The sequence below is a fragment of the Leguminivora glycinivorella genome, chromosome 4 (assembly GCF_023078275.1).
Source record: "Leguminivora glycinivorella isolate SPB_JAAS2020 chromosome 4, LegGlyc_1.1, whole genome shotgun sequence".
Lineage (NCBI taxonomy): Eukaryota > Metazoa > Arthropoda > Insecta > Lepidoptera > Tortricidae > Leguminivora > Leguminivora glycinivorella.
Genome location: NC_062974.1, coordinates 22,003,867 through 22,027,959, shown reverse-complemented (window position 1 = coordinate 22,027,959; position 24,093 = coordinate 22,003,867). Strand labels below are relative to the sequence as shown.

Sequence of the window (24,093 nt, the reverse complement as noted above, 5' to 3'; positions counted from 1 at the left end):
CCTGATAGCTCAGTACGTACTCAGGCACCAAACAACTCGGTCTTGTTCACCATGTGGCTATATATAGCTCTAGGGTTGTTAGCCCTCGCATACCTTGTGTTCAAAAGTTGCAAATATGACTACTGGGAGAAGAAAGGGATACCAACGGCATCTGGGAACGAGTGGTTCTTTGGGCACTTCAAGCAGATTGTGCTGCTGAAGAAACATTTGGTTGATGTTATTGAAACCATATATAAGTAAGTCAGGAACATGACCAGCATTTGCATGTCCACCACAGAACTTAATTTAGATAGAAGAAACAAATTCATATATTTGTATAGGGGCCGAGCGTGTCAAATTTTGTACTGAAGTTGATTCTTGCCTGTAATTTTAAATATGTCTCAGACTCTTGATTGTTCATAATTTTTGTGTTGTTGCAATTGAATATCACGTAACGAGGCATTTTTTATGTTTTGGTTGACTTCAACTTACAAAAATTGACGCCCGAAAGCTGCAAGCTGCGAGTAAAGACGGACAACTCAGTGGATTTCACTGAGTTCATTTGACACGCTAAGTAGATACGTTTGCTTGATCTATGGTATATATGACATCTGTGATGTCCACTGCTTTTTTTATTGTTCAGGTTTAGATTCAGTGTAAGCTAAGTTGGTAAAGGGTTTGATAGTTGTACTTTTAAAAGACATACAGATGTGGTGCGAAAAGATTTGCCGTCGTATTGTTACGGAAACGTACGAACGTGTCATGCTATTACAGTCAGTCTCCGTACAAGATGTACTGACATTGACTGAACTAGCATGACAAATACGAACGTTTCCGGAAAAATACGAAGGAAACTCTTTTCGCACTACATCTGTACCTAATTCTAATTTCATAGAAGTTTAACGTTTAAAGTAAAGTAATATTCGCACCGACAAGGCTGTCAAAATTGCTGTCAATCATCATCATCATCCTCCTTGCGTTATCCCGGCATTTGCCACGGCTCATGGGAGCCTGGGGTCCGCTTTGACAACTAATCCCAAGATTTGGCGTAGGCACTAGTTTTACGAAAGCGACTGCCATCTGACCTTCCAACCCGAAGGGTAACTAGACCTTATTGGAATTAGTCCGGTTTCCTCACGATGTTTTCCTTCACCGAAAAGCGACTAGCAAATATCAAGTGACATTTCGCACATACGTGAAAAACTCATTGGTGCGAGCCGGGGTTCGAACCCGCGACCTCCAGAACGAAAGTCGCACGCACTTACCGCTAGGCTACCAGTGCTTCAATATAGCTTCGAATGACTCTAAATAAATTGCTCTGTGACAGTATTTTCAAAGGTTCCTTCTTTGTCGCTTACCATAAGAACGAGAGTTGCTTGTATCTTTATACGAATAAGCTATCAAAGCGTCCTTATGGCAAACGAAAATGTGTGACTTTTTCTTGAAAGTGACACAGTTTACACAATTATTACCGATATATACACGAGTATGTCATCTTCTTCAATCATCAAGCATCATAGCTCCCGACCGGATGAACCGATTTAGATTTAGTTCTTTTGTTTATAAGCTGATCTAATTCAGCTGACTGAGTGTGTGCGTCGGTGTTTTTTAGGGTTCCGTAGTCAACTAGGAACCCTTATAGTTTCGCCATGTCTGTCTGTCCGTCCGTCCGTCCGTCCGTCCGTCCGTCCGTCCGCGGATAATCTCAGTAACCGTTAGCACTAGAAAGCTGAAATTTGGTACCAATATGTATATCAATCACGCCGACAAAGTGCAAAAATAAAATATGGGAAAAATGTTTTATTAGGGTACCCCCCATACACGTAAAGTGGGGGCTGATTTTTTTTTTCATTCGAACCCCAACGTGTGATATACAATACAATACAATACAAATCCACTTTATTGCACAACCTCAGAAATGTACATAGGAACACACACATTACAATAAATTTTATTACAGAGGTAAACAACAGGCGGCCTTATCGCTAAAGAGCGATCTCTTCCAGGCAACCTTTGGGTAGTGGAAAAATGGTATTCATAACTTTAACTAATTAGGAGGTGCAAAAAAACTAAATTAAAAGTAATTAATTGTAGCTAAAAAGCATATACCTACATAATACATATAATACCTACACATACATATACATACATACTACTTACATATTATATACCTACATACATATATATTGATATATTGTTGTATATTGTTGATATATTGTTGGATAGGTATTTAAAAATGAATAAGGGTTTACTAAGATCATTTTTTGATAATATTAATATTTTCGGAAATAATCGCTCCTAAAGGAAATAAATTAATAGTTTAAAAAACACTATAAAACACGCTTTTATAAATGCACGTAAAAGCCAAAAATAAATTATGGATCGTTCAAGTTGTCTCTATTTGTGAGCTGAAGTTTAAAAACTATGTGCTTTTAATTATAATATTTGATTGTAAAAGCGTGGGGCGCTGGAACAGGAAAGACTTTTTGTATAACTTGCTGATAAATCAAATTATGCTATGCTACGGGAAGGAGGTTACACAGATTGACGCGCTAACTGGAGTTGCAGCATGACTAGTAGGTTCTACATTAAACAGTCAAATCAATTAAAAGTCAGTGTTCAAAGTAGGGTACCAGTTTGTCGAACTCAGACAAAATATGCGCTAGTAGCGAGGAGAGTCGACAGTCACCGACACTTAGAACGCCGCTTTTTTCCGGTAATCAAAGTACAAAAGGGGAAAGTGTCTACAGTGACAGGATGCAGAGTTCTTGTTCGTGGACGAGATAAATATCTTTGGTTCTTTTGGGTAACCCTTAGGCGGCATATGTAAACGTTATGTTCTTATGCAACTTCATTCGCCAGGAAGTTCGGATTAGTATTTGTTTACAAGAAAGTCTTTCCTGTTCCAGCGCCCCACGCTTTTACAATCAAATATTATAATTAAAAGCACATAGTTTTTAAACTTCAGCTCACAAATAGAGACAACTTGAACGATCCATAATTTATTTTTGGCTTTTACGTGCATTTATAAAAGCGTGTTTTATAGTGTTTTTTAAACTATTAATTTATTTTATACTTTTTAGTCATTAATAATGAAATACTTTTAACATTTATACATAAATTTATTTCAAGTAGGCGGATTTTACATGCCATTTGTGGCTTAACGTGTACTTATTGCTAATTGCTACTTAATAATAACCAGCGGCTGCCTTCTTATTACGGTATTATCATAAAAATGTTTATACCTAGTAAGTTATCCGTCAAAGATAGACCCCCTTTAATTGCTCTTAAGGGTCACAGGAAAACCATTACCCAACTTATTTTAAATACAACGTTGATCTTTCTTTTATGCGGGGGGCTTCGCCCCCCGAGCCCCCCTTTGTTTGCTCTGAAAGGTCACAAGAAAACACTATCCCAACTTATTTTAAATACTACGTTAATCTTTCTTTTATGCGGGGGGCTTCGCCCCCCGAGCCCCCCTTTGTTTGCTCTTAAAGGTCACAAGAAAACGCTAACCCAACTTATCTTAAATACTACGTTGATCTTTCTTTCATGCGGGGGGCTTCGCCCCCCGAGCCTCCCTTTGTTTGCTCTTAAAGGTCACAAGAAAACGCTAAACCAATTTATTCTAAATACTACGTTGATCTTTCTTTCATGCGGGGGGCTTTGCCCCCCGAGCCCCCCTTTGTTCGCTCTTAAAGGTCACAAGAAAACGCTAACCCAACTGATCTAAAATACTACATTGATCTTTCTTACGTGCGGGGGGCTTCGCCCCCCGTGCCCCCCTTTGTTTGCTCTTAAAGGTCACAAGAAAACGCTAACCCAACTGATCTAAAATACTACATTGATCTTTCTTTAATGCGGGGGGCTTCGCCCCCCGAGCCCCCCTTTGTTTGCTCTGAAAGGTCACAAGAAAACGCTATCCCAACTTATTTTAAATACTACGTTAATCTTTCTTTCATGCGGGGGGCTTCGCCCCCCGAGCCCCCCTTTGTTTGCTCTTAAAGGTCACAAGAAAACGCTAACCCAACTTATCTTAAATACTACGTTGATCTTTCTTTCATGCGGGGGGCTTCGCCCCCCGAGCCCCCCTTTGTTTGCTCTTAAAGGTCACAAGAAAACGCTAAACCAATTTATTCTAAATACTACGTTGATCTTTCTTTCATGCGGGGGGCTTTGCCCCCGAGCCCCCCCCTTTGTTCGCTCTTAAAGGTCACAAGAAAACGCTAACCCAACTGATCTAAAATACTACATTGATCTTTCTTTCGTGCGGGGGGCTTCGCCCCCGTGCCCCCTTTGTTTGCTCATAAAAGGTCACAAGAAAACCTTAACCCAACTTATTTTAAATACAACGTTGATCTTTCTTTTATGCGGGGGGCTTCGCCCCCCGAGCCCCCCTTTGTTTGCTCTGAAATGTCTCAAGAAAACGCTAACCCAACTGATCTAAAATACTACATTGATCTTTCTTTGATGCAGGGGGCTTCGCCCCCGAGCCCCCCTTTGTTTGTTCTTAAAGGTCACAAGAAAACGCTAAACCAATTTATTCTAAATACTACGTTGATCTTTCTTTCATGCGGGGGGCTTTGCCCCCGAGCCCCCCTTTGTTTGCTCTTAAAGGTCACAAGAAAACGCTAACCCAACTTATTTTAAATACAACGTTGATCTTTCTTTCATGCGGGGGGCTTCGCCCCCCGAGCCCGCCTTTGTTTGCTCTTAAAGGTCACAAGAAAACCTTAACCCAACTTATTTTAAATACAACGTTGATCTTTCTTTTATGCGGGGGGCTTCGCCCCCCGAGCCTCCCTTTGTTTGCTCTGAAATGTCACAAGAAAACGCTAACCCAACTTATTTTAAATACTACGTTAATCTTTCTTTTATGCGGGGGGCTTCGCCCCCCGAGCCCCCCTTTGTTTGCTCTTAAAGGTCACAAGAAAACGCTAACCCAACTGATCTTAAATACTACGTTGATCTTTCTTTCATGCGGGGGCTTCGCCCCCCGAGCCCCCCTTTGTTTGCTTTTAAAGGTCACAAGAAAACGCTAACCCAACTTATTCTAAATACTTCGTTGATCTTTCTTTCATGCGAGGGGCTTCGCCCCCCTTGGCCCCCTTTTCTTTACTCTTAAGGATCACAAGAAAACTTAACCCAACTTATTTTAAATACAACGTTGATCTTTCTTTAATGCGGGGGGCCTCGCCCCCCGAGCCCCCCTTTGTTTGCTCTTAAAGGTCACAAGAAAACGCTAACCCAACTTATCTTAAATACTACGTTGATCTTTCTTTCATGCGGGGGCTTCGCCCCCGAGCCCCCCCTTTGTTTGCTCTGAAAGGTCACAAGAAAACGCTATCCCTACTTATTCTAAATACTACGTTAATCTTTCTTTCATGCGGGGGCTTCGCCCCCGAGCCCCCCTTTTCTTTGCTCTTAAGGATCACAAGAAAACCTTAACCCAACTTATTTTAAATACAACGTTTATCTTTCTTTCTTGCCCCCCTTTGTTTGCTCTAAAAAGGTCACAAGAAAACGCTAACCCAACTTTTTTTAAATACTACGTTGATCTTTCTTTCATGCTTCCCCTCTCGAGCCCCCCCCCCCCCCCTTTTTCTGTTCTTATCTTCCGGCACCATCATCAGGCCTTGAAACCTAATCGTAGTCATAGTTCATTACAAGACTTTTCTAAGAAGCCCAAAAACAGCTATGATACGATGTTCCATCATGTAGTTCCAGTTCATATCTTCCGGCTCCATCATCAGACCTTGAAACCTAATCGTAGTCAAAGTTCATTACAAGACTTTTCTAAGAAGCCCAAAAACAGCTATGATACGATGTTCCATCATGTAGTTCCAGTTCATATCTTCCGGCTCCATCATCAGACCTTGAAACCTAATCGTAGTCAAAGTTCATTACAAGACTTTTCTAAGAAGCCCAAAAACAGCTATGACACGATGTTCCATCATGTAGTTCCAGCTCATATCTTCCGGCTCCATCATCAGACCTTGAAACCTAATTGTAGTCAAAGTTCATTACAAGACTTTCCTAAGAAGCCCAAAAAAAGCTATGATACGATGTTCCATCATGTAGTTCCAATTCATATCTTCCGGCTCCATCATCAGACCTTGAAACCTAATCGTAGTCAAAGTTCATTACAAGACTTTTCTAAGAAACCCAAAAACAGCTATGATACGATGTTCCATCATGTAGTTCCAGTTCATATCTTTCGGCTTCATCATCAGACCTTGAAACCTAATTGTAGTCAAAGTTCATTACAAGACTTTTCTAAGAAACCCAAAAACGGCTATGATACGATGTTCCATCATGTAGTTCCAGTTCATATCTTCCGACTCCATCATCAGATCAGCTCAACAGTACCATATTATTGTATTGTCATCGGAACTACATATAGCTGCCAATTTTCATTACGCTACGATCCTTGGAAGATGGTTAAATTAGCCTCCGCAGATTCCATTACATAGTTAGTTACATACACGACGACCTAATAAAAGCGTGTTAATAAAAAAAGTGCGTCCCCCCCCCTCTAACTTTTGAACCATATGTTCAAAAAATATGAAAAAAATCACAAAAGTAGAACTTTATAAAGACTTTCTAGGAAAATTGTTTTGAACTTGATAGGTTCAGTAGTTTTTGAGAAAAATACGGAAAACTACGGAACCCTACACTGAGCGTGGCCCGACACGCTCTTGGCCGGTTTTTTTTTTAATTTAAATTTTGGGTACCTATGTTATTATTTGACTATTCTGTTTAACGTTGAAACATAATATACTTTAGTCTTCAGTTCTAATTCGAGTGCCATTTTTTTTTAACAAAATAGTGGAGTAAAAGTAAGGTACCCTGGACATAATTCAATAACTCGTCCTTTTTGATATTTTATTGGGTATTATTATTAAGCATCAAATAGTAATTATGTACATAGATAAAAAAAAAGACGATCGTATTCATATCTTATAAAAATCATGAGATAAAGTACATTATCCCACTTTTCGCTAACAGCAAAATAGTTAACCGAAAACTTTGTTAGATTAACTTTGTGGTGCACTCAGATGCGATCAGTTATTAGCGATATTACACAGAAAATAAATCTGATTGTGTACTTTTTTTTACCGTTTTCATTTAATGTAAATATCTAGGTAGGTAAAAATGGTGACCATGATATATATATCAATTTGCATTGTATTAAGTATATATAGACATTTAACACCGATCTTAAACATATATTTTCAACGCTTAAATAAACATGAATTTCTCAGTAGGTATAAATTGTAACTGAGATTTTTTTGCTTAAGACCAGGTTTTTGTGTACTATAATCATGATTTTATCAAAATTAATACTGTGAAGGTCGCGCTTAAGAAACTGTAAATGTCAGTAATTTAAAAGGGTACAAAGTTGTCGTAGAGCGGCTGTCGCGGGGCGGGGAGCGCGCGGGGCGCGGGCCTGGAAGAGCGCGCCGCGCACCGGCCGCGTCACCGCGGCGGATCGGTTAATAGGTTAGGGACGTAAGGTACCGGCCACACCAGAGCGTCGCGTGTCTCGGGGCGCGCAACGGACGTCCGCGCCACGCCACCTGAGTGTAATTCAAAAATCGTCTCCTCAGTACATTTTGTATAGGAAGGACGTAAGACGCGCCCCAGGCGGCGTGGCGCGCGCCGCGCCGCCTGGGACTTGGTGCCAATAGGACCATCTCGGGGTTATACCCGTTCGATTAAAAAAAATAATTTGAAAATCGGTCCACGATTCTCGGAGATATCGAGTAACAAAAAACCGGCCAAGAGCGTGTCGGTCCACGCTCAGTGTAGGGTTCCGTAGTTTATCGTATTTTTCTCAAAACAATTTTCCTAGAAAGTCTTTATAAAGTTCTACTTTTTTGATCTTTTTTCATATTTTTTTAAACATAAGGTTCAAAATATAGAGGGGGGGGACGCACTTTTTTTTTCCTTTAGGAGCGATTATTTCCGAAAATATTAATATGATCAAAAATTGGCCAAGAGCGTGTCGGGCCACGCTCAGTGTAGGGTTCCGTAGTTTTCAGTATTTTTCTCAAAAACTACTGAACTTATCAAGTTCAAAACAATTTTCCTAGAAAGTCTTTATAAAGTTCTACTTTTGTGATTTTTTTCATATTTTTTAAACATATGGTTCAAAAGTTAGAGGGGGGGGGGACGCACTTTTTTTTTCTTTAGGAGCGATTATTTCCGAAAATATTAATATTATCAAAAAACGATCTTAGTAAACCCTTATTCATTTTTAAATACCTATCCAACAATATATCACATGTTGGGGTTAGAATGAAAAAAATATCAGCCCTCACTTTACATGTAGGGGGTACCCTAATAAAACATTTTTTCCATTTTTTATTTTTGCACTTTGTGGGCGTGATTGATATACATATTGGTACTAAATTTCAGCTTTCTAGTGCTAACGGTTACTGAGATTATCCGCGGACGGACGGACGGACGGACGGACAGACAGACATGGCGAAACTATAAGGGTTCCTAGTTGACTACGGAACCCTAAAAACGATCTTAGTAAAAGTAAACCCTTATTCATTTTTAAATACCTATCCAACAATATATCATACGTTGGGGTTGGAATGAAAAAAAAAAATCAGCCCCCACTTTACATGTAGGGGGTACCCTAATAAAACATTTTTTTCCATTTTTTATTTTTGCACTTTGTTGGCGTGATTGATACATTGGTACCAAATTTCAGCTTTCTAGTGCTTACGGTTACTGAGATTATCCGCGGACGGACGGACAGACAGACAGACAGGGGGAAACTATAAGGATTCCTAGTTGACTACGGAACCCTAAAAAACATTCAGTCGAATTGAGAACCTCCTACTTTTTTTGAAGTCGGTTAAAAAACAACCTTTATTGCCGGCCGGCAAACGGCTAACCGATTGAAACAGAAACATAAATGAAAAGAGAGGGCGAACGGCGACACCTGTGTGTCGGCGATTTCAAAGGTAAGCGCACGTGCACCCGATCTCGCTACCTACGCCCAGGTGCGGGCGCGGCTTTCGACCTTCGCGCCGTGCAATAGAATTTAATGTCGGCTGCTCGTGTGCGGTCTGTTTGTTTTATAGTGGCGGCATTTTCAACATCAAAGGGTGAGCCTATTTTGTGCAAAATTCTGTTATATCAATAACTTCTCACGTCACTAGATTATCGACTTTGAATGTCGAGTATATTTATAGTATCATCACTTTATTTCAGTGTACGAATTTCGTATGTGTTAAAAATCATTGTTCTAGCTTCATAAACCAGGGAGGAAATAATGGAGAGCGTTTATATGTCTTGTTTTGCCTTAATTCAATATCATCACATATTTTTGTTGCTGATAAAATAATACATCCTATATATCAAGGCCTTGTAGCTCGGCGAAAGAATCGTGATCGCGGAGTGCGCCGGCACTGATTATAATTATTTTGTCCAGTTATTATAATAACCTATACAAAAAGTACCGATAGAATAGGTATTCTAATCTATATCTGCATAGAACTATTTAAAACAAACCACAAAAGTTCATAGTTGATCGTTATTGGTACAGTCAGCAACTCAGCTGTGAATACAGATAAAGTGCCAAATATATGTATACACATACCTTAATGTACCAAGTACCAACACTTGTACAGGAAATAAAATACTCTATACATATTTTTGGCACTTTGTCTTGCCAGCTGTGTTGTTGACTGTACACGATCTAAAAAGGAGCCGAACGGTTATTATAATTACGCGGCGACTTGCGTAGTCGGCGGCCGCGCGATACATAGTGCTGTCTGTTCAGGCCCCGTAGCCGAATGCCATTTCTCCGACGCGAAACGAAAACGAAACGCAGACTGGCTCTGTCGCGCCAATACGGAAGAGCGATAGAGATAGATATCTACTAGCGTTTCGTTTCGTGAGCGTTTGTGCCATTCGGCTACGCACCCTGTTCTCACTACCACGAATTTGAAGAACAATATTGCTGTCTCTCTCAATCTTTAGGCGTCATTCATATATTACGTCATACTAAATGTGACAATCCATGTTAAAGGATTAAAAAGCGTGACATTGGGGGGTCCAAATAGTAGTCCATAAACCACGTCTTTGACCAACGTGAGTGATATCTCTGTCACTCTTTACGTCTTTACTAACAGAAATTTAAATAACAATAGTGCTATCTCTGTCACTCTTTACTAACAGAAATTTAAATAACAAAAATGCTATCTCTGTCACTCTTTACTACCAGGAACTTAAATTATTATAGTGCTATCTCTATTCTCTGTCACTCTTTACTATCAGGAACTTAAATTGTTATAGTGCTATCTCTGTCACTCTTTACTACCAGGACCTTAAATTATTATAGTGCTATCTCTGTCACTCTTTACTGTGTGCGGGAAGTGCACATACCACGAGTTTGACTAACATGAGTGCTATCTCTATCACTCTTTACTACCAGGAACTTTAATTATGATAGTGCTATCTCTGTCACTCTTTACTACCAGGAACATAAATTTTATTATTACAGTGCTATCTCTGTCACTCTTTACTACCAGGAACTTAAATGATTATAGTGCTATCTCTGTCACTCTTTACTGTGTGCGGGAAGTGCACATACCACGAGTTTGACTAACATGAGTGCTATCTCTGTCACTCTTTACTACCAGGAACTTAAATGATTATAGTGCTATCTCTGTCACTCTTTACTTCTAGGAACTTAAATATTTTTTTCGGTTTCGGTTTTGGTCTTGGTTTCGGTGTCGGTTTTGGTGTAGGTTTCGGTGTCGGTTTCGGTTTCGATTTCGGTTTTCGTTTCCATTCCCGTTTCGGTTTCCGTTTTCGTTTTCAGTTTTGTTTTTGTTTAAACTAACAGAACTAAAACTAAAACCAAAACCAAAACCAAACCAGAAACGGGAAACCGAACACGGGAAACCGGATATCGGATACCGTATATCGGATGCTGGTTACCGGTTACTGTCTACCGTTTACCGGTCACCGTTTACCGGATACCGGTTAACGGTCATTGGTTACTGGTTACCGGTTACCGGTCACCGAATACCGGAGACCCGTCACCGGTTACCGGATACCGGTTACCGGATACCGGTTACCGGATACCGGTTACCGGATACCGGTTACCGGTTACCGGATACCGGTTACCGGATACCGGTTACCGGATACCGGTTACCGGATACCGGTTACCGGATACCGGTTACCGGATACCGGTTACCGGATACCGGTTACCGGATACCGGTTACCTGATACCGGTTACCGGATACCGGTTACCGGATACCGGTTACCTGATACCGGTTACCGGATACCGGTTACCGGATACCGGTTACCGGATACCGGATACCGGTTACCGGATACCGGTTACCGGATACCGGATACCGGTTACCGGTTACCGGATACCGGTTACCGGTTACCGGATACCGGATACCGGTTACCGGATACCGGATACAGGATACAGGATACCGGATACCGGTTACCGGTTACCGGTTACCGGTTACCGGTTACCGGGTACCAGATACCAGAAACCAGGTTTTGATTTCTGGTTTCTCATGTTACAACGTGTATAGATTAGTCGATACCAAGTCGGACACTTCCGATTAGGCGATTTCGGCTCGCATTGTTACGCAGCATTCGAGTGTTGAGTTTCTCACACATGAGGCCCCCTAATAAAATTTGTACCACTCATATTATTGATTTGACTCTCGCAACACAAACACCTCATGCCCACACAAATACACACAAAATAAAATCATTCACAAACTTCAAATCATTCAAAAACTCAACAGTCACACGCGCTCCTCGCGGTCCTCTAAGAACTCCCTCGCGAGAGTCGACACTTCAAAATGAAGCGACATCGCATCGGCTCATCATCCACAAATCCGAAAAGATCCACCGATAAATTTGTACCGGAAAGACCTCACCGCGACAATGTCATATTACCCAAATTACTTCAAAAATCCTCTGAAAGTGAAACAGTTCATTAGGTTTACCGTAAGAGTGAGTGAGACAGACACGCACTGTGCTTCAAATTTGCCTCGCCAAAATACGTTACACACGACTCGAAAGAATACAGTCTTAAGCGCCGCAAGCTTTCATACATATTACGTTGTTGTGATCCAAGCATCTCGTCAAGCTCGATAGGTACTATTATTGAGCTAACGACTTGACCAGTTTAACGTGACCTATCGGACTAATTGATTTGTATGACTTTTGTCACTTGTAATAAGGGAGCTCTCTTATACTGGACGGTGAAATATTTGTTATCGAAGCGTTTTGAAAACGCGGCGCCCTTGATATCGCAGAGCGAAACACGTGTTGACGACTCGCCGCCCGTTCCCGCTACTACTATACTAGCTATACCTACTCTGTGCACGACCTTATTCTGCAGGTAATAACGTTCATATTAAAGCGCAAGTAAGAAAAATATCAATTAAGTAATGAATCTTACATATTTGTTGTTTAATTGATTTCGTATAGTACTAAGAATATATTAACGGCAAAATTTACCATCTTTCAATTTAGTTAGGTATTTTTCCTTTCCTAAAATTATCAATATTTAAGATTTTGAACAAGCGCCAAAAGTATTGGTATAAGTTTTAATAATTTATCAACACACGTAATATTATATTCATAATAAATTGCAGGATTACGGTTAACAATATTTTCTAGTGAAATACTCCTGAAAATGTGTAACTTACTAAACCTTCTTTATAAATGATAGTTCTGTATGAATTATTTATAAAAATTAGATGTTTTTATATGAAATGCAGGTGTCACAACATAATACAAGCACTTTTTCCGGATTACATTTAATACTTTAGTTATAAAATCAAAAAATATTCAAAGTTCGTTTTTATTTTTTTTTAAATTGAATCAGAACCCTAATTTGATTAATAATTTGTATTTTAACTATCACTAATGATACTTTATACGACAGAAAAAGAAAATTACGGTTATCGAATTATGTCCAGGTCAAGCTATTTTTCCTGGTCTAAAAAGTGTTGTTTTGTAGAGAATTTCCCGATGCTCCGTTGGTTGGCTATTATTCGATGAATGTTCCGACTTTGATGGTTAAGGACTTGGACATCATTAAAACGATCGTGGTTTCGGAGTTCTCAAGCTTCAACTCCGCTGGCATTAAGGTAAGTTCTTATATACGTATTCATCTGTATCCACAGAAAAGACCTTGTTAGGGTTTCTTGCCAAAATAAGAAAAAAGCAACCTGTCGACATGTCCGTTTGTCCCTCTGTTCGTATGACACAATATCCCTTTATCTCTCCCGGCAAAAAAAAATACTTAACATGTTTTTTATCCGTATTTTTATTATGACATTTACTCGTATGACGTAAATGTTGCTGAAAACGTTCTTTTACACGTTCGGCGTTTTATCCATACTAATATTCTAAATTGGAAAGTGTGTGTGTCTGTTTGTTTGTCCGCCTTTCACGGCCAAACGAAGCGACGTATTGACGTGATTTTTAAGTGGAGATAGTTGAAGGGATGGAAAGTGACATTGGCTACTTTTTATCTCTAACTAACGCGTGCGAAGCCGCCGGCAAAAGCTAGTATTGTATAAATGTGCAAACCCCTACTACATCATGCATTGCATCAAGGTACACTTGACCGGTTGTGTCTCAAATTTGTTCGACCTAAATACGTAAATGTAAAGTCACTATATGTATTCACATCCACTTTAACCAGTGAGATGATAATAGATGCTAATATTCTGCTAATATGCTAATATTCTGTAATAGATGCTAATATAGATTCTAATATTTAACCCTAAACTGAGACAGAATTAATAACTGTAATAAGTATTGTGTCATGATAATTTATTGTAACAATAAACACGACTATGTCTTTTAACATTTATACAATTTCTTTGATACAATTATAATATATTTTACGCTACTGTTTAGTAAACACCAGATAGTGTTTATCAGTTTATAAATTGCACAAACAAAAACATCGGACTCATTAAAAATATTTCACAGAGACAGACAAATGTGTAAACAAAAATTAAACCTATAAATCATCTCTATCTACAGACAGCAACGCTTTAATAATTTACAATGAATAATTTACAAAATATTATGAAATTATTAATTATGCCTATGTACAAATCGATATTGATCTGATACCTACTATTCAGTCTGTAGTGGTAGTGTGTGTATACAGATTACGTCGAGTTTGATTGCTGATTGATAAAAATATTTTTTTATATGATTTTTCCAATCGTACCTAGTTAATTTGTCATTGCTATCCAAAGAGGATCAAGTATTATAGAGAGTTACTGTCAAAGTAAAATGTGTAATCACAGTGCATAGACTGCCATCTCTCGACACAAGCATAAAACTTTTGAACCTCAGTTTTGACAATTTGGCCCATATTGTTAGCTTGATAATGTGTTAAAATGTCAAATATAAATATTAACGCCATCTAGCCGAGCGCTCCCCAAAGGTGTAACGCCATCTAGGCCACCGTACCTTTTTCTCTAGGGCTTTCAGGTACGTTTTTTTCTTAGACTTTATCCGTCTATACGGAGTTACATATGTCTTTGTTGCTATCCAATGAGGAGACACAACTGACATTCTATCCCGCTATTAGGCGGCCCCTGTGCAAGTGTTTAGGCATGTCACTGTCATTCATATGTGTGAGAGAGAGAGAGAAAAAAAAATCATCTTCTCGCTCTCACGTATGATTTTTTTTATCTGTGCAATGGACTAATAAGGTGGCGCCATCTGTCATAACCTTTGAGTGTGCCTCCTTTTTGAATTCCATCACTCTAAAAATAAAAACGTTTATTTTATCATGACCATTTATCGTATTCCTGACAACCTTGTAGCTTTAGTACATCGCAATTAAGAATGTACCAGTCTTCCACAGTATTTACCTACCTACATTTATAAGGATTGTAGTTCTGCTAAAACGATGATGCTATTACTTTAGTGGATACAAGGATATCAACATTCCATCTTTTGCAGTATATTATACGAGTAGATTACCTATATTACGACATTTGATACAAGAACAGACGATTTAACAGGGCCACGTCGTTCTGTCACCAATACAGTCATTAAATGTACATATTATATGTATGTTAGTACTCGTATAATTATAAGGTACACCCTATTGGATGGATGAGACGAGAGTAACGAAGAAAGTATATGAAAAAAGAGTGGAAGGGTTTGTTGGAAATGGAAGACCTAGGCGAACTTTTCTTGTTCAAATCGGGGAAATATTGCAAAAAGGCCAGGCCCCGTAGCCGAATGGCATTTCTCCGACGCCAAACGAAAGCGATACGCCGCTGGCTCTGTCGCGCCAATACGCAAGCGCGATAGAGATAGATATCTACTAGCGCTTCGTTTCGTGAGCGTTTCGTGAGCGATTGTGCCATTCGGCTAGCCAGCTAGCCACCCTGGTCAGAAGTACTCGAAACCGACGAGCGTGTATGAGAAACGTTATGAAAGTGAGTGAAGCGAAAGTGATTTGTCAGGATCGTAGTAAAATATATCCGTGATCTCTGCCTACCCCTCTGGGAAACAGGCGTGATTGTATGTATGTATGTATGTATGTACACCCTATTCTATATGAGCGTCGTTGTCTGAATCAAAATAACTCTTAGGCGTAGCTCGACAAATGCGGTTAGAGCCGGGTGGCCAAGGCGCCCTCATACTTAGGGAGTCGGGCGTAACCCGACGCACATAGTTCCAAGTCTCTTCTTGATAAAATCCATACTAATATTATAAATGGGAAAGTGTGTGTGTCTGTTTGTTTGTCCGTCTTTCACGGCGAAACGGAGCGACGGATTGACATGATTTTTTTAAGTGGAGATGGTTGAAGGGATGGAGAGTGACATAGGCTACTTTTTGTCTCTTTCTAATGCGAGCGAAGCTTGTACTTAATAAATTCAAAATTTCAGTTTGACAGGAAAGCCGACCCACTCGCGGCAGCCCACCCATTCTTCCAATCCGGAGAGGAATGGAAGACCACCAGGGCCCAGGTGACACCCTCGCTGACTCTAGCCAAGCTCAGAGGATACCTCCCCAATATATTCAAAGTGGCAGACGTTATGATCAATCATGTGAAGAGGAGCAAGTCGAAGGAAATTGAGACACGAGACGTAAGCTATAAATTACAGATGTTGTTTTTGAATTTTATGAAGGAGTTCGGTACACGTACTATTTACAGTAACTTTGAAAACGTGTTTTAACGTAAACGTTTTGGTATTTTTAATGGAATCTTGAACAGCGTGCTAAGCCAAAAGCTTTGGAAACAAAAGTTAATTTGAAAAGGAAACTTATCTAAAGTTTAAATAAAATTTAGTAGTCTCGTCACTGAAATATTTATAGTAGTACCTACAAAATAAATTACAAAAACCGGCCAAGGTCGTATCGGGCCACGCTCAGTGTAGGGTTCCGTAGTTTTCCGTATTTTTCTCAAAAACTAGTTCAAAACAATTTTCCTAGAAAGTCTTTGTAAAGTTCTACTTTTGTGATTTTTTCATATTTTTTAAACATAATATATATTATGTTTTGAAAAGTTAGAGGGGGGGGACACTTTTTTTTCCTTTAGAAGCGATTATTTCCGAAAATATTAATACTATCAAAAAACGATTTCAGTAAACCCTTATTCATTTTTAAATACCTATCCAACAATATATCACACGTTGGGGTTGGAATGAAAAAAAAATCAGTCCCCACTTTACATGTAGGGGGGGTACCCTAACAAAACATTTTTTTCCACTTTTTATTTTACTACTTTGTCGTCGTGACTGATATACATATTGGTACAGTCATTAAATGTACATAAAAGAGACACGGCGATGTTTATAGTTACTCGCCCAGCGGTATAGCAATATCGCAGTGTCTCTTTTATTTGCACGGGAGTGCTTATCTTTTGTTCGTTTTTATAGCCGATAGCCCATAGCTTACTAGCTCGCGGTAGGACCAGTGCCTAACCTAATGCTGAGTTTTTTATTATGAAACTTGATGTAACTATAATATATTTCTTTTCTATTTACAGTTAGCAATGAGATATGGCACTGATGTCATAGGAAATGCCATATATGGCATAGAAAACAATTCATTTGAGAATGATGATTCACTAGTTTCACATTTGACAAGAGAAATCAAATTTGAGAGCTCAATCAAAAATAACATCAAGCTTTTCTTCCAAAATCTTCCAATAATAAGTTGGTTTTTCCCACAAAGGTAAGTTCATTATTTTAACCCTTTCGCTGACAGTGCTCCGTCTATCGTCGACGTATTGTCACTAAAAATACATATTATTATACTAAACGGATATGTCCTTTCTGCGGCAGTAGTTCGGCTGTCGACGTAGTATCAGCGAATGGGGTTAGGTCATTTTCGCGAGAAGAATCATTTTTCCTAATTCCTTCAGAATCGCGAGCCCTTTCGATCTAGGATAAAAAAAAACGAGAGACAACATAATGGTTCCTAAATTTTCGATTATTCTGCATACTTTCCACTTTGTAACCGCTGAACAAAGTGTTTGAAAAATAGTAACGGAGTGGAAAAAATAAATTTGGGACGCTTTATTCTGCCTAGTAGTAGATCGAAAGGACTCGTGATTCTGAGGAGGAAAAACATTAAAATTACCTAATTTGGATAAATAAGTTTTTGAATCTTTTTTCGTGAAAATGCTTGATTTTTACAGTGTGATGATTTTTCATGAAAAAGTTTTTGTGAAATGATTTTTTACACGGCAACTTTACAATCATGCCATGATCAGTGGGTTATTTCACCACAATGACATTGACACTTTTTTTTATACTGCGTCGGTGGCAAACAAGCATACGGTCCGCCTGATGGAAAGCGGTCAACGTAACCTATGAACGCCTGCAACTCAAGGAGTGTCACATGCGCGTTGCCAACCCATTAGCAGCCTGTACACTCCCTTGTTTTAACACTGACAATTATGTGCCTATTTCTATGTTGATAACATATTTATTAATAACATACAAAATATACAACAAAACCGGTATACAATAAAGCGTGTCGGGCCACGCTCAGTGTAGGGTTCCGTAGTTTTCCGTATTTTTCTCAAAAACTACTGAACCTATCAAGTTCAAAGTAATTTTCCTAGAAAGTCTTTATAAAGTTCTACTTATGTGATTTTTTTCATATTTTTTTAACATATGGTTCAAAAGTTAGAGGTGGGGGGGACGCACTTTTTTTTCCTTTAGGAGCGATTATTTCTGAAAATATTAATATTATCAAAAAACGATCTTAGTAAACCCTTATTTATTTTTAAATACCTATCCAGCAATATATCACACATTGGGGTTGGAATGAAAAAAATATCAGTCCCCACTTTACATGTAGGGTTACCCTAATAAAACATTTTTTTCCATTTTTTATTATTGCACTTTGTTGGCGTGATTGATATACAATATACATATTGGTACCAAATTTCAGCTTTCTAGTGCTAACGGTTACTGAGATTATCCGCGGACGGACGGACGGACGGACAGATAGACATGGCGAAACTATAAGGGTTCCTAGTTGACTACGGAACCCTAAAAACCACAGACATCCAAAATACAAATAAAACTTAACCTAAAATTACAACTAAATTAAAACTTCCCCTAATTCACCTAAAACTAACATAGTCATAATAGTCACCTACTCAGCGTCAATATTTTCTTGTTGGACAGGCAATGAACCGCGAAGTGTTGCTTTCGAGCGACAATAGTCACTGTTGTGAAATAGACTATAGGGTGGATTAGAGGTTACAGGCATTTGCCACGATTTCAGAGTACGCTTGTCCGATTCCAGCCTCGGGCACTGGACGTCTTGGTCGCTTTTCATATATATCTGTAGGTATAATTGTATATATATGAAAAAATATATACATACATATATATTTTAGTTTATTTAGGAAATAAACAGCCATTTACAAATACAGTTTACAAAAACATATATAAATCTAGGCCTAGAGTTTCCTACATTACTGGATAAATCAAATTCAAGTAAAGTAAAAATAGTAAACAAAATTACACACGCAAGGATTCATGTTATAAAATCTACTTAATGAAAAAATAACACAGTTAACAAGAAAACAGTAATTGTCGAACCTTGTTCTTGAAACTGGACAAATTATGAGCAAAAATATCAATATTATTAATCGAATTGTTATAAAAGTTACAAGTGCGCCTAAAGAAAGAGTTTTTAACATACTGTGTACCAAAGGAGGAAATTAGCAAAAGTAGGTTTAGAACGTGAGTGGAACCGAGATATTTTCAAGAATTTGTTAATAAAAAGGGGGGTCAATGTGAATAAGAATAAGAAAACATTTATTGACACACAAATAAAAATTACTTACACGAAAATATTAAAATTACTTAGCATGCATGTCAAAAGGAACGGGCTCAGCTAGGGTTGCAAAAAAACGGTTTTTTTTCTGGCTTGAAAAAAAACATGAAAAAAAACCGTGAAAAAAAACAGTTTTTTTTCTGGAGTATGTTTTTTTTCTAAAGTACGAAATCTCAAAATTTGAAAGTAGTTAATACTTTTATACGGTTTTTTAGACTTAATGTTAACTATTAAACGAATTTAATCAAATAACTTTAATTTCTGGTCTTATAAAAGTAACATTTACGAAATCTGTAGTTGGTAGTTATCACTTTTTACTGTTGGCAACACCACCGCCTCTCCATGCTACACGCAGCATCGGGGATTCCCCAATAAACGTTTGTATACTGAATGTTAATTGAATTAAAATTTACGTTATTGTTATTGAAACACGTTACAACTCACGAAAAACCGTTATTGTCGTATTATTTGTTCATCTGAAAAAAAAACCATATTTAGAAAAAAAACCAAGGTGCTCGGTTTTTTTCATGTTTTTTTTCACAATTCTGAAAAAAATACATTTGGTTTTTTTCTATTTACAACCCTAGGCTCAGCATGTTATGCTGCGCAGCCATTTTATTACAAATTGACTGCGCAGCGCTGATTTTCAGTCCGTCCCCTTTTCTGAACCTCATTAACAACTATGCGCTGTAGGTATGTATTTAACACTAACAGTATTGATGCTGAAATACGTACTTTTACATAATAGGCAATTTTCGTATGTGATTATTAATAATTTTAAATAAAACCAAAAAATCAAGATAGGTTCTTCTTTTTTCTAAAGGAGGAAGACTATGCCTAGTCGCAGACGAGAGATAATCAGAGTTATATCGCCCAATTTTTATGTATGTCATTTCTTTTAGTTTTTTTGACAATTTCTTTTTATTTTCAGATTAGCAACACTAAATCTGCAACACATGATGCTTGCGATGACCCGTAAGATTGTGAAACAGAGAATAGAGACCGGTGAAAAACGAAACGACTTGATCCAACTGCTTCTAACGCAGAAGGAAAATGACACCAAAGGGGGTATGGTACCTATATTAAACATACCTATTAAATAATTAATTAGTTCAGGTAAATAATGAGTAAGGACAAAATAATGAAAACATGTTGCCCAAGCCAATGTCCCAATCGCTTACGCTTATATCTTATCGTAGCTAGTTGGCTCTGTCGCGCACGTACGGAAGAGGGATAGAGAGACGATATTAGGGTAAGCGGTTGTGATGCTGGCTCGGCACCCGGAGATATTTAAAGTTGGATGCGAACTTTACCAAAAACAATTTCGAGTAATTGAGACCAATTTGCAACGACAAATCCTAACTACATAAGAACAATGACGACTAGCTTTCGAATCATATTGGCATATATGACATTTTTGTTCAGATGTCTCTCGGCAGTGATTGATATAAATTGGCCGACAAAATCTTTATAGCGTAACATATGAGTAACGTTATCAATTGGCCATGAGATGGTCACGGGTTGAATGATGTGCACAGAACACCGAGATTTTCAATGCATCTTTCTCTTTTATTCCTACTAAGGCATTGACGAATGTAATTAAGAGCCGATTTTTGTATGTCAACCATTCGATTTCGCGAATTTCGTTCTAACAGAATCGAAAATGAGTGGTCATTATCACTAGATTTAAATTACTAGCCGTCTTTTTTCAAAAATAGCATTCATGCAGTGCGTTCAAAATTCAAAAACCGGCCAAGAGCGTGTCGGGCCACGCTCAGTGTAGGGTTCCGTAGTTTTCCGTATTTTTCTCAAAAACTACTGAACCTATCAAGTTCAAAACAATTTTCCTAGAAAGTATTTATAAAGTTCTACTTTTGTGATTTTTTTCATATTTTTTAAACATATGGTTCAAAAGTTAGAGGGGGGGGACGCCCTTTTTTGTCCTTTAGGAGCGATTATTTCCAAAAAATATTAATATTATCAAAAAACTATCTTAGTAAACCCTTATTCATTTTATAATACCTATCCAACAATATATCACACGTTGGGGTTGGAATGAAAAAAAATATCAGCCCCCACTTTACATGTAGGGGGGGTACTCTAATAAAACATTATTTTCCATTTTTTATTTTTGGACTTTGTTGGCGTGATTGATATACATATTGGTACCAAATTTCAGCTTTCTAGTGCTAACGGTTACTGAGATTATCCGCGGACGGACGGACGGACGGACGGACGGACAGACAGACATGGCGAAACTATAAGGGTTCCTAGTTGACTTCGGAACCCTAAAAACCGGTCCCTTGAGGTGTTCGCGGTAAGACCAGTAGTTAAGACATAATTTCACCTGTTTTGTACCTAAGTACCTATTTATGTGTTATATTTTTTTTTTCAGTAATTACTGATGAATATATGAGCGGACAAGTATTCGTATTCATAATAGATTTATTCGAAACTGGAAGTAACGCTATATCAATGCTTTTATACATTGTAAGTATTTTAGTTAAAATCATGATCAATGATTATCTAATGTTATCCTCCTTTTTTATTTATCTAAAATTTGTGAAAGCATTTCCGACACTAGAAAAAGCAGTAAATTTTAAAAGTGTAAGTCCTACAGGAAATTAAAAAACTTCGCGCCTTTTTCTAGTGACACACATGTTATGTGTTGTGTGTGTGTTGTTATGTGTGTGTTGTTATGTGTGTGTGTGTGTGTGTTGTGTGTGTGTTATGGTATGTGTTAGTGATACATTATATTTTACAAGGTAATTTTTCAGATGCTGCTTAAATCATCTGTCATAGATGTAAAGGCCTATTATTATATAGATATACAACCAATCACTCATTTCAGCTCTCAATACACCCTGATATCCAGGATAGACTCCGAGCTGAAATCAAGGAGATAAAAGCGAGGAACAAAGGAGAATTCACTGCTGAGGATATTGAAGGCGCAAAATATCTTGAAATGGTTTACAACGGTAAAGTAGAAATAAACGTGCTGTGCATATCATAACATATTGTTTTATGTGCTAGCATTTTAGAAAAAAAAAAATAGTTTTGGTTGATAGTTGTTGACTGGTGGGATGTGTGATCAATCCTCGGCTTGTACTAATAAGAATTTAGGCAGTATATTCTCGTATTGCTTATTTGATACTTACCAGTCGCTTTTTTTTTAAAGAGAAACTTTATAAGGAAATCGGGCTAAACCAAAATTAGATAGTTTTCCTTTTGAGTTGGAAAGTTATATGTCAGTTGCTTTCATAAGACTTTTAGAGTAGCTGTCAAGTTGACTCCAGCCATGACCAGCCGTGGCCAAAAGCCGAGACAACGCATGTAAGATTTTGACGACCGGTCGGGACTGTAGTAGTTTAGGTAGTGACTAACTCCAGAATGCTTGTATTGTGACTACTCAAACAACTACAGGCGGTCTAGTATAACTCGAGTTACCGTGGCCTTTAAACTCAATCTGTATTCATTTACTCCTCAGAATCACTCCGCATATTCAGCTTCTTCCTCACCCGTGAATGTACCAACGACTGCCTTTTGCCCGTGCCTGGATCCGAACCCTTCAAGATCACCAAGGGAACATCCATCGTCATACCAGTAGCCAGTATACAGAAGGACCCCAAATATTACCCGGATCCGGAGAAATTTGACCCGGAGAGGTTTACTGAAGAGGAGGTGGCTAAGAGACCGAAGTTTACTTATATGCCGTTTGGAGAGGGACCCAAAAAGTATTGGTATTGGTAATTTACAAGAAATTTCTTCCTACTACCATAGTACTCTTTCTTATAACTGTGCCTACACAATTTATCCAAAACAAGAGCAATGGTCTGTTCTGTTGTCTTTTGTTTATTTTAAACTACCTTTGTCCGTGAGTCGTTTGCGTGGGATTAATAATTTGGAGAGCGCCTGCTAACCAGAGGCAATAATAATTTCATTTGAGCAAAATTATTAAGCCGGGATTAAAATATCCTACACCCATCTTCGAAACTTAAATTATCTGTTTACCAAATGTTGCGTTCTTTCGTATTTATACTTTTACCCCCCCTCCCTTACTCATAAACGATCACTAAAGTCATAAGCTGATGATGTTCGTTTGTCCCTTTGCGACGTATTGGTGTTATAGAAAGGGACAAACGATTGCTTGATAACTTTAGAGTGTTTATGAATAAGGGGGATAGTATGTACCTAGACAATGTTTTACTCATTATCGTGTGAATTCTTTTAATTAAATAACAAAACTTTACATAAACAAAATATTGTTCCAGGTGCTCGCATGGTCACATTACACATTAAGATAGCCATCATCAAGATTCTCGACAACTTCAAGCTGGTGCCTTCTTCTAAAACGAAGTATCCGTTTGAGATTGACCCGCGCTTCACTTTGACTTTTCGTCCTGTTGGTGGTTCTTGGGTTAAATTTGAACCGATTAATTAGTAATTGTTCTAATACAGTACAACTAAAATCTGACCAGAAAATATGTCTATTGTCAAGAGGGTGCTCTTTTTGACAGGAAGAAAATATTCTCAAATCACGTATTTTCTTACTGTGGATAGAAAGCAGATCAGTGTTATTTTATACATTTTGCTTTAAGACAGTTGGAATCATTTGTGTCGTTTTTGTATTTATTATGCTATAAATTGTAATATTCTAAAAAAATTAAACAACTACAAATACGGTTGTTCAATGTTCTGATCACTTGAAAGTAAAAGTAAATTTAAGTTTTAGCTTTAAGTTGCATTTTGAGAAATAAATCATAACAATGA

The 24,093-nt window shown here is 38.1% G+C and overlaps 1 protein-coding gene across 1 annotated transcript; it reads left to right on the top strand.

Moving 5' to 3' along the window:
* LOC125225720 (cytochrome P450 6j1-like) lies at window positions 1-24,093 on the top strand. Its single transcript, XM_048129557.1, has 10 exons — window positions 1-236; window positions 12,998-13,127; window positions 15,909-16,109; window positions 17,012-17,199; window positions 20,255-20,391; window positions 21,719-21,813; window positions 22,175-22,301; window positions 22,811-23,059; window positions 23,438-23,443; window positions 23,595-24,093. The coding sequence occupies exons 1-10, from the start codon at window positions 52-54 to the stop codon at window positions 23,762-23,764; spliced, it is 1,488 nt and encodes a 495-aa protein (XP_047985514.1). The 5' UTR covers window positions 1-51; the 3' UTR covers window positions 23,765-24,093.